Here is a 15,629-nt window from a genome sequence, read left to right as displayed (position 1 = left end):
TTGGCGTTTAGTTAAATCACAAGAATACAGAGGGAGCGTCCTTATTCTCCTCAACTTCATCTTAACGAACGCATACTCTCCCTCCTTCCCACAAACTTTGGAAAAAAGGTTCAGCAAGAGACGGTTGGGACTAGGAGAGAAGCTTATTGCTGCTCGACACTTTCGGTCGACCGGATGGCCTGGAGGAGTGCCGGTCTTTCGGCCTGCCCGTCAGTGTGCCTTCCTCGTCTCCTCACGTTCTGATGACGGTGAAGAGGGCCAGCCCCTTGGAGCAGCAACGAGAGGAAGCAGTCATCTGCGCGCTAGTGACGAGCCGACAACGAGTAACTATTTCTGCCGCCTATTTCTCTGCCATGCGTGGCCGCGGAGAAACCCGCACACCGTGCTCCAAAATTTGAGGAAAGAAAATATGTGAAACTGATCAATCCAATTATCCAAGTGGCTGCTAGCTCCATGACAGGTTACCATGGTAACAACTCACATGAGTTCCAGGATTTGTTTCTCGGATGATTCTCGATCAAATGAGGAAGATGCAGATACTACTTTCAGGAGATTATGATGAAGCATAGGAAACCAACTTCTACGGAGAACATGATAAGATAAAGCATCAGTACCCGCATGATGCTTGGCAGTTGGCATCAGGAGTCTACCAATTAGCGTTTGGACAGAGCAAAATTCTACCAATTAAGAGATCTGACACAGACACGAGTTGAAGACATACAACAAAGTACCAGTTACATCACAGAAATCATGAGTTCCCGACAAAGAGTGAACCATACAACAAACCTGAGTTCCTGAGACCGACCAAAGCTAACTGCGGAAATCTAAGGACGGTATGATGGCTAAACCAATGCCATTCCAACAAGCATATCATTAGACGGCACCATATAGTCAGCAATCCCTTCACTTTCATCACCAGATATGACGATACCTTATGCCGACCTGACCATCAAGTAAAAGGCTCAGTTAGTTCAGTGTAACACTGTCAAACAGCAAAAATGCCCAAAAAAAGGATATGAAGACTGCTAGAATAACAAATAATTACTCTATTCAATTGTACTAGATTTTTGCCAAAGGGGGCCATGTACAATTCAATAACATTTCAGCTGGTCTGGGACAATGTAAATGAGCACTTCAACTAAATGGGGAAAAATAATTCTACTAACATGGTATCTATTTTGTGCATTCACCTGCAGAAGACATGCATCGTCCGTGCTCTAAAGGGTTACATGATGACTGGCTAATTGGGTACTCCATTTACTTTCTGACCCTCTTAAAGCTCTTTTAACAGCTGACATCCATGGTTTGATGCAGCAAGGATGAAAATTAAGGAAGCTATCCAAAAAAAGATTTTTTTTGAAGCGCAATTGGTATAAAGCAAACTTTTTACAGCATCAATCATGCAACCTAATTGTCAATTTCATAAATCTTGAGAATAGCAAGTATGTGGATGGTCAAGACATACAACAAAATTTCATTCCTATCCATCAACTTCAAGGATAAAAAAAACTATTTCCATATATGAGAGATACAAGACACTGATGCATACAAAAATTATCAAGAAGATACAATGCGAGAGCAGACAACCAGATTGGCAACATTACTATTAAGACTATACATAAAAAGCTCCAATTTCCATCCATAGATATTAGCTTTCTGAACCTCAATACAATCCACTTGTGATAGTGAGTAGTGTTGTTGAGAAAGGTGGCATGAATGGATCACATTTGTCATAAAATGTGATCAATTTGAAACATTATGGGAGCTATGTGAATAGATAGGTCACTCCTTGAGATTGCATGAACCCTCCCCTAAAAATAGGGTATTTCTCGGAAGAGACTTACTCTTAAGTCACTAGATTTTAGGGAAAAACTGACCTTCTACAATAATAGGTGTTTACAGAAAATTCAATGCTATTTTGTACATTGTATAAACTGAAAAAGAAAATTACCTCACGTTACGATGGTTGACATCCAGTTCTGCAGTTATGTGCTTCTTACGCTTGTTTGAGCCCAGATACAGCTTGGCCAGATGGACCAGCTGCTGAAATGTTGTTCACTACGTGATCAACAGTTGCACCCACAGCTCCAACAGCATGCACAAATGTTATAGGAGGGACAGAAATTATGGCAGCATTGCAGTTTTCCTGGCTTAGAACTATTTCTTTGTTGATCCCAGCAGATGTGATGGCAATGATTTGTTGTTTCTTTGATCTCAGAATTTGTTGCATACAAGGGTTCTTTGTAGCTGCAATAGCATAGTAAATCATTAATCACACTCCTAAAATTCCACTAAGAATTCTCCATACAAGAAGTTAAAAAGGTTTTGGAGCTCTCATTTTAATCCCAAACAACAAAACAAAAGTTACCTAAAATAGATATGACCGCAGAACGAGCTGCCCTCTGCTCCGCCTCCTTCTTCTTTCTTGCAGCTTCACCAGTATAAATGTTCCCAGCGAATGACACAGATGAAATGAACGATGGCATGTGTTCCAATCCTTCTACACAATCCAGAGAGTAAGTGGGCGGAGTGGCTTTTGTCTTAGCAGCGAAATCACTGAGAATTGACTTGCAGAATATCACATCCTGAATAGAAAAAAAAAAGAACTAATATGTTAGCAGAAATCGATTCTTTCTCCTTCAAAAACAAATAAATCAATTAGTACATTTTAGGCATGATCATTAAAGTGATAACTTAAACGAAGGCGAATACCTGGTCAATCAGCCCAAGCAAATCATTATCATCATCATCATCAGCAGCAGCATCAACACCTATTATCTTTACCGCCAACTCCACATATGCCACTAGGGCAGCATCCTGCTCTGCATCCCTGCGGCGACTATGACTATGTTGTGATCGAAACCGCTCGCCACCAACCTCCACGGTGCTCCTGAACTGAGGTTGATGCACCTGACCTTCCAATTCAGGATGGTAAACTGGCAGCTGCTTATTGTTCTTATGAGCCCATTCTTGCAAAAGGTTTTTGAAAGAAGGGCGTCTTTCTGCATAACAGAAGCTCTCGGAAATAAGTACAATATAGAACATATATTAATTGCTAGCACGTGAGCAGCAGCCAGCAGCGACTCAACTCTCTCGGCTCACTCGAGGTGCACTGCCCATGCCCCCACTGCCGTGCAAATAGACAAGCTACTCATTCTCTCTTATCCTTTGCTGCTGCATTCCGACTCTTTTTGCTTTGCATTTTATAGTTCAGATTCTTAAATTTTATCTTAGTAGGACAAAGTTGTAATTAGATTCTTATTTCTCCCACATGTTCTCAATAACTAAAACATGCATTCATACTATTGTCAATTAAACCAAGAGTAATCACCAATCCGACCTTGTGTAAACAAATATTCTCTTTGTGATTGCAGATTGAGAAATTAAAGGATGCAGCCAACTTGTTGACGTGGAGATCTTTTGTGAGAATGGATTGTTCCACCAGAATTTAAAAAACTGAGTAAACTTGGGATGGTTTGCTTTGTACCAGTAAATTTTATATTTAACAGCTGATTTTGTTGCGGCCAATATTTTCACGCCAGTGAAAATCGGTAGGGACATATATAGCACCTATCTAGAGCGCCGGATATGTCCTGAAATCGCATGTGGGAAAAATTTAGATGAAGCGGCCGACGCAAAGAAAACACATTGACGCAAAGGGAAATCCTGGGATCGGGCGGGAATTGGCCATAACAGCCGGGAAATCCAGCCTAGTATCCGCTCTAAGCGTCCCTATTGTAGATGCCCTAACAGCGTGCTTGGTAACTTTGGTGAAAGGGAGTGGGAGTTCAGAGGGGGAGTTGGTTGGGAGATTAAAGCATGGGATGTTGATTACCAATCCTCCAATGTTTGCTACACAGTTGGTATATTTTTTATTAGTTATTAAATACTATATACCAACATATCCTTGTATCCGCATTTTAAAAAAATGGCATATCGCGGTATCCCTGTATCAGTATCCATATGAGTATCGTTGTTTATGGGTATCCTAGGTATAAGGTCGTGGTGTGGGACCCTGTCGACAGCGACCAGCGTGCTGTGGCAGTTTCCCCTGATTTGCAATACCGGGAGGGCAATGTCATCTTCAACAGGGCGGTTCTTTGTGCTGCCAGCGATGAAGGAAACATGCACAAAAGCTGCCAATCCAATCCCTTCCAGGTCGGCCTGGCTAGGATGCACGGATACTTCAAAAAAGTGACGTTTCGGCGTATCTGCATATCTGATACTGATACCATAGGATACTTATCCCCTGATTTGTTTTTATTTTTCAAAATAATAAAATAATTAAGATATGCATGAAGGGATCATGTCGTGCCCAAATATGACATATCATATATTCGGCAGCTTAATATTGAAGTTGTGGTGGCTGAGAAATATTTCTATCATCTTATTAGTATTACTAAACTTTCCTAGTTTTTCAAATATTACTTATATATAATTTTATTATTTATTATATGCTATATACCAATATATCTCCAAATCCACATTTTAGAATATTGACATATAGCGGTATCACCTTCTCAGTATTTGTATCGCCCTGTGTGGGCATGCTAGCATTTCATAGTCTGATTCTTGAATTTTATCTTAGTAGGAGAAGGTTCTAATTATATTCCTGTTTCTCCAACATGTTCTGAATAACTAAAGATTCATTCATACTATTGTCCATTAAACCAAAAGTAATCACCAGTCTGACCTTGTGTAAACAAATACTCTCTTTGTGATTGCAGATTGAGAAATTACAGGATGCAGCCAACTTGTTAACGTGGAGATTTTTTGTGAGAATGGATTGTTCCACCAGAGTGAAAAAGAACTGAGTTAACCAGGGATAAGGATGGTTTGCTTTGTACCGGTAAATTTTGTATTTAACTGCCGATTTTGTTGCGGCCAATATTTTCACGCCAATGAAAATTGCTAGGGACATAGCTCCTATCTAGAGCGTTGGATGTCCCCTAAAATTTCATGTGGGGAAAATTTTGATGAAGCGCCCGATGCAAAGAAAAGACAGTGACGCAAAGGGGAATCCTAGGATCAGGCTGAAATTGGTCATAACGTCCGGGAAATCCAGCCTAGGGCCCGCACTCTAAGCATCCCCATTGTAGATGCCCTAACAGCGTGTTTGGTAACTTTGGTGAAATGGAGTGGGAGTTTAGAGGGACAGTTAGCTGGGAGATTAAAACTTGGGAAGTTGATTATCAGTACTCCCACGTTTGGTATGTACTTGGTATATTTTTGATTAATTATTAAATAATATATACGATCATATCCCCATAACCGCATTTTAAAAGATTGACATATCGCGGTATCCCCTATCAGTATCCATATATGTATCGTTGTATCTAGGTATCCTAGGTATGAGGTCGTGGTGTGGGATCCTGTCACCGGCAACCATCTCATTGTGGCAGTTCCACAGATTTGCAATACCGGGAGGGCAATGCCATCTTCAACAGGGCAGTTCTTTGCACTACCGTCGATGAAGGCAACAAGCACGACAGCTGCATTCCAGTCCCTTCCAGGTCGCCCTGGCTGGGTTGCACGAATACTTCAAAAAGTGAAGTATCGACGTATTTGCGTATCGGAATCACGGATACTTTCAGATACCATTGGATACTTATCCCCTGATTTTTATTTTCAAAATAATAAAATATGCATGAATGGATCATGTCGTGCCCAAATGTGAAATTTCATATGTTCAGCAGCTTCATATTAAAGTTGTGGTGGGTGAAGAAATATTTCTATCATCTTATTAGTATTGTAAACTTCCCTAGCCTTTTCAAATATTGCTTATATATAATTTGATTAGTTATTATATACTATATACCAACGTATCCCCGAATTACATTTTTTTAAATTGATGTATCGCGGTATCGCTGTTTCAGTATCTGTATCACCGCATATGGGCATCCTAGCATTTTATAGTTCCGATTCTTGATATTTTATCTTAGTAGAGCAAAGTTGTAAATATATTCTTGTTTCTCCAACTTCTTCTGAATAACTAAACATTCCTACATACTATTGTCCATTAAGCCAAGAGTAATCACCAGTTCGACCTTGTGTAAACAAATACTCTCTTTTGTGATTGCAGAATGAGAAATTAAAGGATGCAGCCAACTTATTGGCCTAGAGATTTTTTGTGAGAACAGATTGTTCCACCAGAATAAGGAAAACTAAGTTAATAGGGATTGTTTGCTTTGTACCGGTAAATTTTGTATTTAACTAGGGACATAGCGCCTATCTAGAGCGCTGGATGCCCCCTAAAATCGCCGGTGGGGAAAATTTTGATGAAACGCTTGACGCAAAGAAAACGCAGCGGCGCAAAGGGGAATCCTAGGATCGGGCGGGAATGGGCCATAACGTCTCGGAAATCCAGCCTAGTGCACGCTCTAAGCGTTCACATTGTAGATGCCCTAACAGCGTGTTTGGTAACTTTGGGGAAAGGGAGTGGGAGTTTAGAGTAGGATTTACCTGGATTAAAGCATGGGAAGTTGATTATAAGTCACACTCTTACGTTTGGTACTGTGTGTGGATTAGTAGGGGGGAACTGATAAAATGATTTTTTTTTTTTCTGATTTTGGCACCACTGCCTCAGCCTGATGCCTCACGGCCGTATGCGCCTACAGCCCGGACGTACGGAACAGCGCGGTGAGCGCACTCGACGTCTGGACGTACGGGATGGTGATTCCCTGTAGGTTTTAGCTGCGGTGTTGATTCCTTAATAACCAAGTCGCACGCACATATAACAAAACGAATGAAAAATGCTTCGATCTTGCCTTTGCGACGGCCAAATGCTCACAGAGCATGTCGAGGTCGACTAGAACTCCACAGTTGGCGCGTCTTGGCTGAAAAGAGATCTGATCGTATAGTGACGCGCGGCGCCGCCCTGTGTGCGCTGGAGGCTTCATCGCCTCGTCGGGGTAGACAGTTGAGACGAGACGAGGCGGAACGCGCCCGCAGCGACGTGACATAACTTGGACGGGATTGGTACGCCACGCTGCACGGCCAGCTTGCTGTGCCGACCTGCAGACGCCGTCGAAGATCAAGAAGATCTTGCCTTTGCGACGGCCGACTGCTCACAGCGCATGTCGAGGACGATTGGAAGTCGAGCTGGCTGTTTTCGTTTCGTCCAATTCCCAAACCCCGGATGAATTACCTGATCTCCCACTAGGGAAGAGATCTGCCGGAGTTAGTTAACCTCCTTACAGTTTCCAACTTTCCATGCCCACCAACCAGTCTACGGATTATGAGTCTCATCTCATCTCCCTCAAATCGCCATTCCCTAACCCTAACTCCCCCCCCCCCCCCCCCAAGTAAACACGCTGTAAAGACAAACGAACAGTACGTGCGAAGGAAAAGAGAAAGGGGCGTGCGCACCGGTGGCTGGATGCGGCGGGGCTGGGAGCGCGGCGGCTGGCGCGGCGTTCGGAACAGCAGAGGCGTTGGTGGCGGCCATGGCGGTCGGTGTCGGCTGATGCGGAGATGAGGAGCAAAAACGTGCGTTTTGGGACCTCGGAGAAGAAAGGGACGCACAGCACACTCCCCGCTCCGCTGTCGTCTTTATTAATTGGCACCTACCTCGGGATCGCAACGGCTGTCTGGAGAAGCGGCCGAGTTCACCAAGCCACCGGATTTCATTTTCTCAAAAAAGGAAATCGACACTTAATTTTTACTAGCCTGTCCTCGATCTGCAGATTCGGCTGCGCGTCCAGCAAAAAACGTGTCACCCGACTCACTTCAGGCTCTTTGGTCGTCCTGCGAGACACAATACCAAACGCCAATCAACCCATGAATATATCCTACTGTAGCTGCAAGGAAAAATATGCATGGACTCGGCTCCATTGGTACAGAACATCCATCACCACCAAGTCCACGCAGTCACGCAACGAATAAATCGCAGCTTGCAACTTTGCTAGTATTTGAATTTAGAGCTCAGTAGGATTTCAATTTCAGCATATATTCTAATTCCAATATTTATGTCTGCATACCATATTTTGTGTTGTCTACAATTTGCACCTTGACGCAAAGAAAAATTCTCGAGATCAAACGATCAACCTCTGAGCATATATGTCAGCTGACCAAACGGTAATTGTCTTGCACTCCGTGCACGTTTTCGTGAAAATTCAATATTTAAGTATCAACCTCGTGCTTACACTAGTATAATTTTTCGCGAAATTATTTGAAGCACTAGTAGAAAAAGGGGCAGTAGGCCCGGTCCATTTGGGCCTTCAGACCCGGTTCCCAAACCGGGACCAACTGGGCGGGACTAAAGGGGGTACCCTTTAGTCCCGGTTCAAAGTTGAACCGGGCCTAAAGGCCTCGACACGTGGTGCGGCCAGGGAGCTCGCGGTGGAAGGCCTTTGGTCCCGGTTCGTGGTACGAACCGGGCCTAGGTTTCTCTGCCGCGGCAGAGAATTGCTATTTCTCTGCCGCGGCACGAGGTTTAGGCTGTACCAGCGTTTCTCTGCCGCGGCAGAGTTTCAGCAATGCATATATATCATTCAAGAAACCACAAAAAATCGTCATGAATATATATAGACATCGTCAACAGTACACGACATCGTCAACAGTACACATAATGCATGCATATTTACAATACAACATCTCCTCGACGGATTTCATCCCCCGTCACGATCCGCCGATAGTGCTCTCCACCTGGGGTAAGGGCCTCGGTAATAAAGAATCCCGTGATTTCCTCTTGAATTGCTTTTATTTGATCCTCCGTTATGAGAGTGTTCCGCAGGCGTGTCATCTATATTTAAAAAGGGAGATCAATATATGAATGGAACTCAATACAATAGATGGTACTAATTAAGATTAATTGTGAAATTTTTTTATCGTACACGAGTGTGGTGTATACGGGCATCCCCACCCTTGGGACAGGCCATGTCACGCATGAAGGTGCAGACGTAGTATCCACATAAGTTATTCCCTTGTTCCTGCCTCATACACTTTACGAAAAAATAGTTCGATCAAACTAATAATCAAGCATCGTATTGAAAGTAAATATCATATATAAAGTTTCACGGACATAGCTATATATATAGTACTACTTACAGGGTAATCTTCAAATGTAAGCTCCGGTTTCCATTTACCCGGAACAGTATTGATGAACCGTTTCCAAGCCCTGCCCGGCAAAAAATAATGAGTAAATGAGTAATTGATTAGTTGATGATATCTTCGAATTAGAACAGATGAAGATGCCAATACGAAATTGATTGAAACTACCTCTGGAGGATGGCAGCCATGTCCGCCCATTCCGCATATTCTTTACGTTTCGAGTCCATGACTTTTACGACTCCAAGGGGAAGATCAATGATTAGGAGAATATAGTGGAAACTGCACAAGCATAGCTCAATGATTACGAGAATAAAGTGGAAGGTGCACAAGCATAATGTATGTTATATATAACACTCACTTGAAGTTGTAGGGAAAGAATATATCCTCTTTGTCTGCTTGCTTCTCTAAAAACATTACGATGTTGTCCTCTGTGTCCTTGGCGAAGTCTTGAACCGTAACTTCATGAACTGTGTTTGGGTCTATGAACCCCAGCGGTAGGAGCTTGCCTCTTTTGTATTCCAGCTTCTTCATTCTGCATAATTAAATGTATAGCGTACACAAAGAATATAATGAGGATAATTGTTAGTGCAAATGAATGAGCTACAAACTTAATTACACAAATAAATCACTTACAGAGCAGTAGCAACCGATGACAGCTTTGTCGAGGGCGTCTTGATTGAATAACTGAAACAGTTCATCTAACTCAATGTTTATCTCGTCTTCCCCCGGAAGTAATGCTCATCTCTAAGATACACCGTGAGGTAGCTTTCACTTCTTCGACAGGCTTTCAGGTACCATTCATGCAACCTTCGCATCTGAGTCCCTAGACGCGCGAGCTCGCCAGGTTTGACGAGATCTTTTCCGTATCTATACGTGTTTACCACTTGAGCCGTTGGATAGTAATCTTCGTACTCAACTGATGCTCCCTGAGCTCTAGCCGCCCATTCGATCATCGATGATGTCTCTGGATCATGATATGGCTCCACGATGAAGTGGGGTGCGGCCTGAATGTCCTGCTGTCCAAGCTGGGCGACTTTTTTTGCTTCTTTGCTCGCTCTAGAGGACTGTCCAAGAGAGCGGTCATAATCAGCTCTCAGCTCAGGTCTCTTCATTCTCGTCTCGGCAAAGTGCTTCACCGTCTCGCGGTCGAATAAACATCTTCTTCGGCGCAAGAAACGCCTTTTGCTCTTCGGTCTGCTCATGTGGTAACAACTGCGGAGTCTCGTGCCCTCATTGGAGTTGATGATCTCTTCGGAGCTGTAGGAGGTGCCACGGACAGCTTCCTCTTTTGCTTAAGTGGAGGCGGCGGAGTCTCCTGACGAGGAGGAGGAGGCGGCGGAGTCTCCTGACGAGGAGGAGGAGGCGGCGGAGTATTTTCACGCGGAGCAGACTGGTCATGGATAGGGGAATCATCATCGCGCACAGGAGAATCGTCACGCGGAGGAGACTGCACAGGTGGCGGAGGAGGCGGAGGTGGCATGCTTGTTGGCTTCTCACCTGGAAACACAATGTTCTCCTTCCGCCATTGCACGGTGGTTCTACGGGCTTCTCCCAGTTCTTTGATTTCCCCATCTTCACCTGCAGGGTGCTCAAGCACCAACCCCTCATAATCTCTCATCACTTCATCCACCATCACAACAGCCAAAGTCGTCTTGGACCGAACGGCAATGGTAAGACCTTGTAGGTAAGAGGATGCCGACCGCCGCCTTGAAGGATAGGTTGAAAACTTTAACATGCAGCTCACAAGGACGGCTCTCAGTGAGATCATCCACGGGGGGGTAGCGAGGAGGCTCGACCACCTGGTCATCATCATCATTATCCACCTGCTGAGAGGAAGCCACGCTGCTTTTCCGGTGTGGTTGAGATTGCAGCGGGGCGATGGCATTGAGCAATGCAGGATCTACAGCCTGCCCCTGAGCCATCCGAGATGTAAGTACTTGGGTTACCATGGTTAATTGGGCTTTCATGGTGCTCATACCCTCCTCTAAGTTAGCCGGGCGGTCTGTTTCCCTTGCCTTCCTCCTCTCATGGCTTTTATCAGGAAATCTCTTCCTTTCCGCAGGAAAGCCATACTTCCACGGAACGGAGCCTTCCGTGCCTCGTGTTCGTCCGCCGTGTTCTTTGTTCCCAAGGGCGCGTGTCAGCTCATCGTTCTCTCTTTCGGGCTGGAACAACCCCGCCTCCACGTCCCTATGTGCTCTTTCCAGGGCATCAATGGGAACCTTCGGATGAGCTTTCTTATAGATGCACTTCCCTGTTTCCGGATCCAACGTTCCCCCAATCCCGTAGAACCACTCCTTGCACCGTTCGATCCAACCGTGTGTCCCTAATCTGATCCCTTTATCTGGTCAGTTCCGCCTCAGCTGCTTGCCACTTAGTACGGTTAGCCCTGTATCCACCTGGACCCGAATTTGGTGATATAGCTTCAACGCAGCATTTGCCTTATTTATTTCCGACCTTCTCTTAAATTCTTCCGACTCCGTGTTGTACTTCACGAATTCTTCCCGGTGAGTTTTTACCTTCTCATTGTCCGGAGTCTTCTTTATCTTGATAAGGCGGCGCAATCTTTTCTTGTGGCTCTTGAATAGTTCGGCCATCTTCTTCTTGCCAAACTCGCGGAGGGCCTGCTCCATCTTGGCCTTTTCAGCGTCACCCCCTCTTCGGGTACTATGTTGAAATGTGACATGAGCTTGTCCATAATGCTATTTTTGGCTACATCATCGATATAAAGACCTTGACCTTCTTCCTCTGCAGGACAGCACTAGTCCCTTCGGCTTGTGCCATTCTCGAACGGTGATCGGGACGTGGTCCCTAACAAGCACTCCGCATTGAGCTATAAATGCCTTTGCACCTTTCTCTGGAGCAATCGGTTTACCATCCTTTTCGATGTGGGTGATGTCGTGCCTAACACCGTCATCCAACTTTTTGGCCGGGCCTCGCTTCCTCGACTTTACAGAAGAAGTGCTCGATCCGGAGGGCTAAAAAAGAAATAATTCATAGTCGGTACAATTTAATTAGTTAATGCATCTAGTCGATCAACAGCGGCTTAATTAGTTTATATACCTCGGTGATAACTACAGTTCGGGAGCCATTATGATGATCTTGTTCCTCACCGGCGCCACTAGGATCTTCTTCCTCAATATTCTCCGCTCCCTCACCGGAGTCATTCAAATAAGTTGCGGTGACATCGTCACCGCCATCATCCGGAATAACGTCGTCGTCGCGATCATCCAGAGTACCGTTTGCTATGAGGTTCTCCATGAAATTTTCTTCAAATTCATCTCTGTCCATGCTTTCTACAACGACACTGCAAGCTATACATAGGAACCATCATATGATCAAATTAAGGATAATGCGAAAAACTGAAAATGGAGTTACATATGTAGTTCTTAACTAAGGATCGATAATATAGTGCTGAAAGCGGATAGTGCAGTTACATGCATACATAGATCGGGTTCATGTTTATTTAACCCTAATACATATCAATCACTACTACAACCACTCAACCGCGCGGACCGGGTCCTAGAGGGCGCCGACCGGGTCCCGAGCCGCGCTGGGTGTGCCCCCAAAGCCACGGAACAACAACGGGAGCATAGCTAACATGAGATCCCCGCATAACGCTCCATCCGGTCCTATACATGTTGTCTAACGCGTACATGTAACGGCGAACGTGCTGGTCCTCCGCTTCAATGCGCTCGAGCTACCTCCTCCGGCGGGGCCGGCTCCTCTCGAAACGACCGTGGCCCATAAGACCTCCACCAAAGAATATCCGGGTCGACAACGGGACCCGGATTCCGCACCAAGGTGCGCGACCCGGAAGCTAAGACCTCCCGAGTGCCACCCCGGCGGAGCCCGGTCCCGGACCTCCCCATCTGCTCCATCTCCTCTAGAAGAGTCAGACCACGGCGCGGCGGCTGTCGCGGCATCGTAGCTACGAAAACAAATCATATATGTACTAATATAAATAAAAAACATGATATTGTGCTAAATAAAAAACTTCACTACTTTTGTACTAACGCCGCGTTCCACGACCCCGGATCGATCGATCCGGATCAGGGGTCGGGAACGACAGCGGGAGCGGTAGCGGGAATTGAATGACCCTGTTTTGGGGGCGTCGGCAGGGGCTCCGGCAGTACCGGCACCGCCACGGACTCGGCGCTCATCCTCGCTCGCTCTTTCTCTATTTCGCGACCCTAAGTCTATGTCGCGGCGGCACCGCTACGGACTCGGCACCGCCACGGTCTAAGTCGTCGGCGCGCGCAGGGGGCGGCGCCGACATAAATGAATCTATTTTGTTAATTTTTTTGTAACTAATTTACTAACAATTTTTGTAACTAATTTACTAACTATTTTTGTAACTAATTTAAATCAAATTATGTACTAATTTACAATCATCTATTTTGTAACTAAACTAATTAACTATTTTACTAACTAATTTACTAACTAATTTACTAACTAATTTTCTAACTATTGTTTTAACTAATTTTTCTAACTTAACTATTGTTTCTAATTTTACTAACTAATTTTTCTAACTATATTGTTTCTAACTAATTAACCTAACAAACTAATCTAAAAAAATGACTAAAAAAGAAAAAAAAAGAAGGGCCGGGTGGGGCGGCGGCTCTTACCGGCGGAGATGGCCGGCGCGGCAGAGGAGGCGCGGTGGCGGGGGCGCAGCCGGTGGCGCACGGCAACGGCGGAGGCGACGTGCGCGGCGGCGGGACACGCAGGCGTGCGCGCGGCGGTGGAGGCCGGAAGAGGCGCGCGCGGTGGCGGCAGACGGCGCGCGCGGGCGCGTGGGGGAGGAGGCGGAGGGCGGCGGCGCACGGCAACGGCGGAGACGGCGGGCGCGGGCGCGCGGTGGCGACGGCGACAGCGGCGGCGGCGATTTCGCGTGGGCGTGGCGGTTGGGCAGCCTGGCGGCGCTCAGCGCTTCGTCTCCGCGGGATTGATCGCCGCGGAGACGAAGTCCTTTCTTTTATACTCCCCCCCTTTGGACCCGGTTCGTATTACAAACCGGGACCAAAGGCCCCCCTTTGGTCCCGGTTTGTAATACAAACCGGGACTAAAGGTCATTTTTGCTGTGTTTTCGCTGCGCGCGCAAAAAAGGCCTTTAGTCCCGGTTTGTAATACAAACCGGGTCCAAAGTCCACTTTTTTAAAAAAGTTTCATTCCCGCCTTATTTCGAAGATGTCGTTGGTGCACACGCCCTACGGCATCTTCAGAAACTGCGCCTTGGAATTTTTTCCTGCAAGCCCCTGAACGACTACATCTCATCTAACAGTGTTGGGGAAAGGGTTGGGAAATCTCCCGTGGCGCATCTCCACTTTTCATATCTTACATACGGTTAAATGATTACACAAAAATAAATGGGAAATTGATTGCCATGTTGAGATACTCATTTGTGCCATGGAGCATCTTCATCATTTAATCTTCTTCGGCCTTAACCATGGAGCATCTTCATCATTTAACTTGATGCTTGGATCAATGTTCACTCGAAGGGTGGAATTTCATCAAACTTATTATAATCTTCTCGACATGTCTGTCTTGTCCTCCACTCCCACGATGTTTCTTTTTCCAAAAAGAACTATGTGGCGCTTTGGCTCATCGTTTGATGTATTTGTTTCCTTATGTTTCCTTTTTCTTGGTTTGCTAGACATATCCTTCACATAGAAAACCTGGGCCACATCCTTGGCTAGGACGAATGGTTCGTCTCTATACCCAAGATTGTTGAGATCCACTCGTTGTCATTCCATACAACTTGTCTACCCGAACCCCGCCTCCTCGTTTTGTTGACCCATTTGCACCTAAACAAAGGGACCTTAAAAGAAGGTCCATACTCAAGTTCCCGGATATCCTCTATGTAACCATAATATGTGTCATTTGGGCCTTCATTCATTATTGCATCAAAGCGGACACCACTGTTTTGGTTGGTGCTCTTTTTATCTTGGGCGATCGTGTAAAATGTATTCCCATTTATCTCGTACCCTTGGAAAGTCACTACAGTCGAAGATGGTGTCTGGGCCAGCAAGTACAGCTGATCTTCAATATCTTCGTTATTCAGGAGATGTTTTTGCAACCAACCGCCGAAAGTCGACATGTGTTCACGTCTAATCCAATCGTTCGACTGCCCCGGGTTCTGGGAGCGTAGAAAGTTCTTGTGCTCACCGATATACGGAGCCACCATGGTGGAACTTTGTAGAACTGTGTAGTGTGCTTGAGTCAAAGAAATCCCGTCCCTACATATCATTGATTTCCTTCCTAGCGTGCCTTTTCCACTTAGTCTCCCTTCATGCCGCGATTCAGGAACACCAATCGGCTTAAGGTCAGGAATAAAGTCAACACAGAATTCAATGACCTCCTCTGTTCCATAGCCCTTGGAGATGCTTCCTTCTGGCCTAGCACGGTTATGAACATATTTCTTCAAGACTCCCATGAACCTCTCGAAGGGGAACATATTGTGTAGAAACACAGGATCGAGAATGGAAATCTCATCGACCAGGTGAACGAGGAGATGTGTCATAATATTGAAGAAGGATGGTGGGAACACCAGCTCAAAACTAACGAGACATTGGACC

The 15,629-nt window shown here is 45.4% G+C and overlaps 1 protein-coding gene across 1 annotated transcript; it reads right to left on the bottom strand.

Moving 5' to 3' along the window:
- Positions 1 to 1,962: 1,962 nt before the first annotated feature.
- LOC124659855 (double-stranded RNA-binding protein 4-like) lies at positions 1,963 to 7,447 on the bottom strand. The gene is made up of 4 exons (XM_047197679.1): positions 7,369 to 7,447; positions 2,713 to 3,002; positions 2,369 to 2,585; positions 1,963 to 2,247 (listed from the first exon to the last, which is right to left on the bottom strand). Exons 1-4 carry the CDS (start codon positions 7,445 to 7,447, stop codon positions 1,997 to 1,999), a joined length of 837 nt encoding a protein of 278 aa, XP_047053635.1. The 3' UTR covers positions 1,963 to 1,996.
- Positions 7,448 to 15,629: the final 8,182 nt, after the last annotated feature.

Source organism: Lolium rigidum, chromosome 6 (assembly GCF_022539505.1).
Source record: "Lolium rigidum isolate FL_2022 chromosome 6, APGP_CSIRO_Lrig_0.1, whole genome shotgun sequence".
In the NCBI taxonomy this organism is placed as follows: Eukaryota; Viridiplantae; Streptophyta; class Magnoliopsida; order Poales; family Poaceae; genus Lolium; species Lolium rigidum.
The sequence above is the reverse complement of the archived record's forward strand: the minus strand, read 5'-3'. Positions and strand labels throughout refer to the sequence as shown.

What these genes read in the sequence shown, in the direction of transcription:
- LOC124659855 (XM_047197679.1), bottom strand. Translation starts at nt 7,447, where the DNA reads ATGGCCGCCACCAACGCCTCTGCTGTTCCGAACGCCGCGCCAGCCGCC. An exon ending in CCCGCCGCATCCAGCCACCG is followed by an intron (nt 3,003 to 7,368) that starts GTGCGCACGCCC and finishes TCTGTTATGCAG; the next exon opens with AAAGACGCCCTTCTTTCAAA. An exon ending in TGCTTGGGCTGATTGACCAG is followed by an intron (nt 2,586 to 2,712) that starts GTATTCGCCTTC and finishes TTTTCTATTCAG; the next exon opens with GATGTGATATTCTGCAAGTC.